Source organism: Podarcis erhardii (assembly GCF_964252035.2).
Source record: "Podarcis erhardii genome assembly, chromosome: 6".
In the NCBI taxonomy this organism is placed as follows: Eukaryota; Metazoa; Chordata; class Lepidosauria; order Squamata; family Lacertidae; genus Podarcis; species Podarcis erhardii.
Window position 1 is genome coordinate 34840435 of NC_138510.1, and position 9542 is coordinate 34849976.

Consider the following 9542-nt stretch of genomic DNA (forward strand, 5'->3'; position numbering starts at 1 on the left):
AAAGTTGAGAACTGAAACTAATGTGATCCAAACCATTCAGATAATGCTAATAATAGATTATTTTTATTGTACATTACACAAAATGTAGTGTTATGAGTTTGAGTGTGCCAGGCTCCTCTAAAGGAAGGTGTTAGAACTTAATCAAGTCTTGGGGGTATCTGAAGAAGTGTGCATGCACACGAAAGCTCATACCAAGAACTGACTTAGTTGGTCTTTAAGGTGCTACTGGAAGGAATTTGTTGGGGGGGTTAAACTGAATGCCAGATTTTTAATCCCTGGACTCAGGAGATTGCCTGAGAGATGGGCCATTAAGAGAACAAAGGAAAGGTAATAGGTCATTTTAAAAGCTAAGCAGAGGGGGCTCTGTGCCAGAAAGCAAATGGGTGGGGCCCTCCCTCAACTCAGAGTCAGCTATAAGACAAAAGGCCAGATTTCAGAGTTGGCTATGATGTAACCTAGAGGAAATAATGTTGCAGGCTGGTAAAGGCAACAAGTTGTAGAGAGGGTCAGAACACAATGTTTGATTTCTGTTTGAATCCAAGGCTGCAGCTATGGGAGAAACAAGAGCCTCTTAGGGTGTTGATACTATGAACCCCTCCATCATAGGCTTAGGTTGTATATATGTGTAAATAAACCATATATCCTAAAGACACCACAGTCTCTGCTGTGTCTCATTTCAAAATGGAAACTCTGACCCTGAGTGAGCACCTGGAACCTCTGGAATCTTGCACCACTCAGAGATATGGGTGGCGTGCAACAGTATATTTAACTCACCTCCATTTCTAGCTCAGGAACAGGTTTTACAGGTTCTGGAAATACAACATTTAATGTCTTATTATTTAACAATAAATATGCTTAATTATAAATTACAAACATTATAATAACAATACAACTGAATAACAGTATTAATTCCTAAATTGCTATGTGTTAGTCTTATTAATAAGTGTATGTCCATACAAACATCATAGGCTACAAATGGAATACAGAATATATTGGATTCTGACTTAGCAAAAAATAATAGAAAGCAAATGAACGACATATATAACAAAGTACAATTTTAATACAAACAACACAGCTTTAAATACTGCAGAAGTTCTCAGCGATGACTCCAGCACAAACTGGCTCTAGTTCTAATGGTTACTTCACTTTTCAAGGTCTACCATTCCATCCTCTTTAATATTTATTTTTATGTTTTAATCTTACCTATGACTTCTATATGTTTTGACATACTTTTCATCCCAAAAGGCAAATTATAATCATCTTCAGTTCCCTTGCTAAAATCCTGGAAAAATAAAACATTATTGAAATAATAATAGCTTTTAATGGACATGCTCATCTCCAATCATAAACAAATTACTTGGAAATGCAATATGCTAAAATCAATAGGACTTACTGCCAAGTTATGAAATCAGGTTAAGCTGTCATTAAAACTAATTCTAATTTAGGGGTATTACGGTCTTAGAAAATATATTCATACTGGGTAATTTCATAACTTCAAGCACTCCACTCCAAAAGGCTAAGAGTAGGTTATGCAGACGTGGGCAAAGATCAACTCAGATATTTTAATGAGGAAGTAGAACATACGGGGAACTAGGAATTAAAAATAATAATAATAATTTTATTATTTGTACCGCACCCATCTGACTGAGTGGTCCCAGTCACTCTGGGGCAAACCATAAGTGCAAGTGGAACATACTAGGATATAGGATCATAAACACATAGACACGAATAAACACAGGAAGCTGTATTATAATAGTGTCAGATTAATTGTCCATGTAGCCCAACATTGTCTAGAATGAGCTGAGTGTCTACTTTTAATTTTCATATGAATGGCATTTTCCTTTGGTTTTTAGTTTCAAATTTCAAAACTCTGGAATGTTGCATTTTGAGTTATCAATGTTTAAGTATGGATAAATGGAAATACAGATAATCTTTAATTTTTAAAAGACTGGTCAGCTTTTGTAAACTTGCTATATATATTTTAAAGTAACAGTTTTTATTTACCTGAAAACATCGTCCATCTCGTTTGCTTGTCTGTGGTTTGACTGCAGATACTTGGGTATTATTCAGTATTGGTGGTACAAACAATTTAAAAGATTTCTCCTGTTCCATTTTCTGTCTAAAAGACACAAGAATTAAACTCTCAAAATAACACTAGCAATACTAAATTCATGATAAAATGTACTCAATATGTTGCATTATTTTCATTCCCTTTTTCTGTTCTGCAGAACAATATAATTTATCATGCTATTTATCCTTACAGTAGCCCTGTCAAGTAGACTAGTATTGCAATATTGAAAATGGATAATTATTGATTTATTGGATTTCCCAAGTTAAACAGAAAATAACAGAAAAATAATTCCAACGTTGTCATTTGTGCATTTTTAGGCCAACACCAACCAAAATATCACAAAAGAGTATATAAGCTTTCAAATTCTCCTGAAGTCTTTATTCTTTGTTCCTTCTTTCCTGTAGCCCTTGGTGCAACCTGAAAGCTGCATTGTGCTTAAGGAGCCTCCTTTTAATGTTTCCTAACTCCTCCCACATTCCATCTTAAGACTGATGAGATGCAGACTCAATCATTTCCATAGCCAACTTTTTTTCTCCCACCCACTCCGCTTTATTTATTATTGGTTTATTTATAATTGTAATTATTTATAAATTTTCTATACCACCATCTGAAGCATAGGAGCCAACTCCTAGGGACCAATACAACTTTGTGTCCCGGCAATTGAGCTCCCCCCCCCCCCAATTGAACGGCATTGCCATTCAAAAGGTGTGATTGCACTTCATCATGTGACTGATTATGCAGTGTGGGGCTTGCCTCCTCCCTCCCCAATAAAATTGGCACCCCAATCCAAAACTATCACAGCGTAGTTTACAATATAAAAACACAAAAATGCATACTGTAATAACAAACAAAAACAATACAATTCAAAATGCCATAGATTGTTTAAATGTCTAAATGATTAATAGTTCTGGGGAACTCAAAAGCTTGTAATGCACACTATTTTGTGATATTTTGATTGGGCTAATCAAGGTGTTTCCCTAATATGGATTTTGGAAATTTTCTTGTAGGCCAACATAGCCTACAAGATATTTACTTTTTGTAAAATTATATACTTTGTGTTTGGAAAACAAGCCTTCTGTAATACTTATAAACTTTTTATTGTGACAAGTTGTATCAATTGATAGTGTTCATCATTCTCTATTAGAATATTGTAGATCTATTGAATTCAACGTACAGCTCTGTGCAACAAACAATCCAGCACTATTACACTGTATATGAGAATTTAAAATGCATTCCTTGAGAATGATAATGATGAACAGAAATATGAAAACAGTTGGGCATAATAATATTTGCCCATAGTACCTCTATCTGAACCAAACAGTTGAAAATTTAAAAATATGGCTGCTTCCAAACAACCTATTTGTTGAGCATTCATCCTAATTTTGTGCCACCAGGTTAGAACATTGTCAAATCAAGGGTTATCCCACACTTTTCAGTACATTTTCCAATGATTTTCCTTAGTACAAAAAACAAATATTTGTGGGAAGTAGGTTTGCTGTGCAAGACCTCCCAATCAATGCTAATTGTGTGATGTGAATTTGCAAGTAGGTATTGTATCCTACCAGAAAATAGTGAGTCTGAAACTTTTGGACTTTTATGGTGGAAGTGCTTCAAACCTCTGTGAAAGCCATCTTTTCCATCAATTTCCATTCATCTTTTCCATCAAACCTTTTGCATATAACCTCTTGGTCCTCACATAATGTTGTAGCCTAAATGTCTCTTAAAGAACTCCATACCATATTTTCAGTTTACCAGTCTCCATCACTCCCTTCTTTGGTCTCCCTAACGTTATCTAGTTTGTGAAGCAACATGTACATGGACAGTGATAAACCATGAGATACTTCTACAGCAATTATATGTGACTTGTGAATCTTGCTGATGAAATCAGACTCAACTTTAAAGTTTTATATTCCAATTACTGTTGCAAGAAATGCAAAAAAAAAAAAAATTCAAATACAGTAACACAGTTGAGGGTCATATGAAACACAAGACACTTTCTTGCATTTCACATGTGTAAACTACAGTGGCTAATATTAGATACATTTGACAATTCTTCCTACCACCCTATTACCAGCATTCACGCTTGCACACAAGTAGTGCAGGCGCTCCCCCCCCCCTTTTTTTTGCATTTTGTGAAAACGACAGCAGCGCTGACTGCATCACGTTTTGCTGCCCGAAACTGCGAGTCAGGCGCGCAGATCTAAGAGGTGTTACCCTCCCCCTTCAGACGCACCAACTGACGCGAATGTGGGAGCTAAGACTGAGGGGGTAAGTGAGCCTGTACGAGCGAGAGTGCTATAGGCTGAGAAAACGAAGTGGAAGGACAGATATATGTGTATATGTGCGTGTATGTACCTTCTATGTATATGTGTGTGTATATACCTTAACGCCTCAAACGGCTGTAGGAGTATACAGTACAAAGGAAAAGAAAAGGCGGGAAGAGTCCGGTAGTGGGCCGTGTGCAAAGGCGCGAGCTGGCGGGTCGGCAGTTTACTTTAACGTGTCCTCTCCTCTCCCTCGAGGGGGCTCCATCAGGATTCCACGGCGTGAGCTGCCCCCTTCAGGGGGCGGGGGGGGGAGGGGGGAAGGAGCGGGATAAGCTCCGCGATGATTTCGGCCCCTCAGGAAGGGGAACCACGTGCGCGGCCGGAAGGTTGCTCCCCTGGGATGCTGGCTTCGCGCGCCCGCCGCCCCTTTCATTTGACCATATCCAGAGCCGGATTGAGGTTTGATGAGGCCCTAAGCTACTGAAGGTAATGGGGCCCTTTATATGTCCAGCTGTCCTTTGTCAACAACAAATTGTCGCTGTTTTTGGTGTTGGATATATGCTATATGGTAATTTATGGACCTAATAGGTATCTAAAGCCATTTGCACATAACAAAATATGTATTTTATCAAAGTAATTGTAGAACTGAAATACAATTAAGAAGACGTATATTAATTGTTGTTTAGTCGTGTCCAACTCTTCGTGACCCCATGGACCAGAGCACGCCAGGCACTCCTGTCTTCAAGTATTTTAATAGTGAACTACAATTAAGAAGTATATTAATAGTGAAATAATTATTAAGATCTAACTTAAAATGATTGGGGGCCCATTACTTACATCATAGGAGCCTACACAACACAAAACACTGTTGCTGTATGTAGGTTTTATTTTATTTGTTTCTTATCTTTTATCTTTTATTGTTTTTTATCTTTTATCTTTTATCCGGAAATGTACATCCAGGGTTTTTTTTCCTTTGATTTTTTGGGGGGGCCGCAAGAGATTGGGGCCCTAAGCTATAGCTTGTTTAGTTTATACACCGAAGCGAATGACTGCTCTATTTTTTTTTTTCTGTTTAGCGCTGCTTCGAATAGGCTCTCGGCGCAATCCTATACAGCTCTGCCCAGAAGTAAGTTCCTACCCTAGTGCGTAGAGGACTGCAGCATTCATCACATCTGGAGGCGTTAGCTTTCAGTGGAGCGCAGTGAACAAGGCTGGATTCCGGGTCAGAGAGGGACTTCCCCAAAGACCCTGTTCGCACAATGAAACCAATGGCGAATTGAATGGCGGGGGGGAAGTGAGTGTCAGAACATGGGCTTGCCCGGAGGGTTGCTTGCATCCAGTGTTAGACCTACTGACATTAAGACCCATTGAAATGAATGGGCATGACTAGCAGACCCATTATTTGCACTGCATTCTCTGAGTAGGAGGACTAACGCTGAATACAACCCAGAGTAGCCGTGTGTCTTGCCTTTCTGTTTGAAAGCCTGTCCTCACAAAGTCAAGTTTAAAGTAAAAGGACCATAAAGGAAAACAAAGGCCTTGAAATTATCCATGAAGAGTTAAGCACCTGGACAGCAGACTGAGTTATTTTATTTGTTTGTTTGTTTGTTACAATTTATATACCGCTTGATTGTAAAAAGAAGAAGCAACAAACAACCTCAAAGTGGTTTCATCTGGTAACTATCACCCATATTTTGGTGAGATGTGTTGTATTTCTATTTAAATTTAATAACTTGTTTATAAAATATAAATAGGCAGATGCAGATTTTAATGCACATCTGCATCACCTTTTGCACTCTTTCTTGTTACTGCACATGCAACCACCCAAGAGAGCTGCTGTCAGTCAGTTTAGGCCAGGAATGGGGAACCTCTGTGTCTTCCAAAGCTTGCTGGACTCTTAAGTTCACCAGTGATCTCAGACTCTCAGCATGGCCAGTGATCAGTGGTAATGGGAGATGGAGAGCCCAGCAACATCTCTAGAGCCACAGATTCCTCATCCCTGGCTGTTGGCAGTGCTGAACTACATGGACCAATAGCTTGACTCACAAAAAGGCAGCATCCTATGTTAATAGTAATAATGTTTTTATTATTTAATACCCCACCCATCTGGCATGTTCCTAATATGCAACGCTGTCACTTTAAAACACCTTTAAGATTCAGCTCACTATCTCATCCAGAATGTGGTGGACAAAAGTGAAAATTAATTATTTCCCTTTACTGTTCTCATTTTTTTAGTGTTCATCATAACCAGCTGTAACTATGAATATGTTTACATACCATGCTAGGTGGAATGTCCACATTGTTAGGATACTGATTTGTCTGCTCTGATCTAATATGTCAATGACAAAGATACTTTAAGTCAGCCTTCCCTAAACTGGTGTCCTCCAAATGTTAGGAACCACAACTCTCCTCAGCCACAACCAGCGACTAGGGCTGCTGGGGGTTTTAATCCAAAACATTTAGGGGCGGGGGAATCAAGATTTGGGAGGGTTGACATGGCAAGGACTCAACCAATTGTGACATTCAAAAACATGCACATTGCATCTTTTATTAAAACTTCTCCACATCAGCTTCTTAATGCAAGGAGGAATGTAAGAGGGCAGATTTCACAGCCTGCACAAAGGCACAAAAGATCATGATTGGACTGTTTATTCCCCCACCCCTCCCATATTTAAAACAGAGACAGAGAGCTTCTAATTTCATTGGAACACATCATTTCCCCATTTTAAATTGGGATACCCATGAAATTCAGAAAACTAGTTTTAACGTTTAAAAAGCCAGGCAATCTAATTACTGCTCTCCTATATCACATATAATTCGATTCTAAAACTGGAGAGTAAATAGGACCACAGTCTCATATTTTAATCAAGCCATGCTGGGCAACACAATAATCTGTGTTAAGGGCCAAACTGGATGAAGATTTGTGCATTTATGTGTTTCTTACCAGGGTTAGCAACATAGGTGTTTTATTTGCAGAAAATGGCATGGGGATTACTTTTGGGCTGGATCTAGACACATCAAAGAAGCATTTCAGTTAAACGCCTTTTAAAGTTTGTATGAGAAATCTGATTGGGAAAAATGGAACTCCACACTGCCATCTGGTGTCACAGTGTTAGAATGCATAAACAACATATATAAAGTGCTTTTTATTTGCCAATGTGGCTGAGTCCTTGTTCTATTGAGTTGTAATCTGCATCAGACTTAACTTGGCTACTGTTTGCAGAAAATTGAAAGAGAGGGCTTGAAGCCAATTTGGCCTTCAGACTAAAATACTGACATTCCTAAAGCTTGTCGCATGTAGACTAACATATAGGTCCCACTTAAATGGCATCTTTGAATCTGGATGGATGAATGAGAAAATGGGATACTTGGAATAAGATCCAGGCTTAATTAGTCATTTATTTATGGCAAAGGTCTGTGGCAAAGGTTGTATGATAAAATTGGGTCGTGGTTGTGGTTTTAATTTTCTTTTCAGTTTCATTTCTATAACTCTTTGGTATTTTTTTCTTCATATTTTTAACAAAGCGTGATACAACTTTAAAGCAAAGGACCATCATGTTGGATGACTAATGATACATACAAAAAACAACTATCTTGCTGCAGAAGACCAGATTGATAGTGCATTTATTACACTTAAATATATATCTGAAAAATATAGACCTATACAAAATATTTCATGTATTAAAATATTAACTATATATTCAGATAAGTTATTTACATAATATTTTAGGTATGAAAAATAATTTTAAAATGCAAAAATAACATAATATAGAAATGCTGAGATTTTAAGCCATGTTTTTAAAATATTGTTCTAATATCAGGAATTTATATTTTGAAACTGATAGCTGAAATCTGTTTCAAATGTTTCCTACTACATTTGGAAATTCAGTGAACATTCCATTTCAGCTTGTAGCATTAACTCACTTCTAGTATGAAATTAAGTAAATTTCTACTTACACAATAAAGGTTTAGCTACACAGTTCTTTTGATTTTGATCCATAGCAGCAAAGGCACTGTACATCAACAAATTCACAGTTTTAAAGGTTTGTTTATAAGCATTCAGGAAAAAATACTGCAACATTTAAGTTTCAAGAAGACTAAAGCAAAACTGGTTCATTATGGTTTATATTTAGCAAAAGAACTGAAGCTGTGAAGAGATGTCCACAAAAACAGATGATAATGTTGAACCATATATTGTAGCAAATTGTAAACAAAGAATTCAAACATGCATGGGGTTTCACTAATTGAACATCCATCAAACTAAATTACCATTGCTTGATCTAAAGGGGGGAAATACATAAAATAATAGCAGATATAGTGAGTTATCATTCCTGTGCATCCTGTAACTATTGTTACTGAAAAATTTAATCAAGGACCAACCTCTGGACTTAGTACTGGTTATTCTGGCTGTTCCTCAACTAGAACTGGCAAGTAAATAAAAAGATATAACTACCAAATTATTAAAATTTTGGTCTAAACTATAATCAGTTAACTATAATCAGTTTGTGGGTTACCAGCTATCCTGGGTAATTATAATTTACTACTCTTTTTCAAAATTGTGTGATATACTAATTACATAACCAATCATTTCAGTATTTTGTTCTCTAATGGTTATTAGTTAACTTTAATGTTTAATTGCTTATAACTTTGACAAACAAGATGGTGAGTGTTGTGATGTGAATAATGTGGTTTGGAGACATGTACATGTTTACAACAGAAGCACCAGGATCCACTTCAAGTCACTGAGAAAGTTATGTGGTCATAATAGTTGCAGTATCCATCTAAGCCATAATAGATTTCTTATGGACCATCAGAGCATACATATGTGTAGGCTTGAGAGGCCAGGGATCCAGTTCCCTGCTCAACTTCCCATAGTCTTCTGTGTGCTGCCCTATATAAAGGATTTTTCTGCTGTCATCTGTTCTCCCACTCATTTAAAACCTTCCTGGGCAAAGAAAGATATACTTTCTAGAGGTGTCAAACAGCACATAAGAACCTGATCCGTACCATTTTAAGTTTGTCTTCCAGATACCCTTGCAATTGTGGCAATAATGTTATATAGGTTATACATGCTCTGATACCTTTTCAACTGCAACAAAAGTGTGTGTGTTTATAACACAAATGGTATTTTCAGTCCTCTCACCAACTGATCTGTCTAGGCTTTGCAGCACAGTATTTTTATTTTTTTTTTTAAAAAAGAATAT

At 37.2% G+C, this 9542-nt stretch overlaps 1 protein-coding gene and 1 long non-coding RNA gene across 8 annotated transcripts in view; one reads left to right on the plus strand and one right to left on the minus strand.

The window, feature by feature from the left end:
- SYCP1 (synaptonemal complex protein 1) overlaps nt 1–4579 on the minus strand; it is a 48159-nt gene extending 43580 nt beyond the window's left edge. The window contains exons 1-4 of one of the 7 annotated variants that reach the window (XM_081864899.1): nt 4454–4579; nt 2005–2119; nt 1204–1282; nt 775–809 (exon numbers count right to left, since the gene is read on the minus strand). In XM_081864899.1, the coding sequence (XP_081721025.1) occupies nt 775–809; nt 1204–1282; nt 2005–2112 (222 nt within the window). In that variant the 5' untranslated portion in view covers nt 2113–2119; nt 4454–4579. Of the gene's footprint in view, nt 1–774; nt 810–1203; nt 1283–2004; nt 2120–3687; nt 3718–4131; nt 4232–4304; nt 4329–4426 lie in introns of those variants that run through there. The other 6 variants (XM_081864904.1, XM_081864900.1, XM_081864903.1 and 3 more) reach the window with 6 other exon arrangements.
- Nucleotides 4580–4686: 107 nt separating this feature from the next.
- On the plus strand, nt 4687–9525 carry LOC309343487. Its single transcript, XR_014157301.1, has 2 exons — nt 4687–4824; nt 5415–9525. It is a non-coding gene; the product is annotated as an uncharacterized lncRNA (long non-coding RNA).
- Nucleotides 9526–9542: the final 17 nt, after the last annotated feature.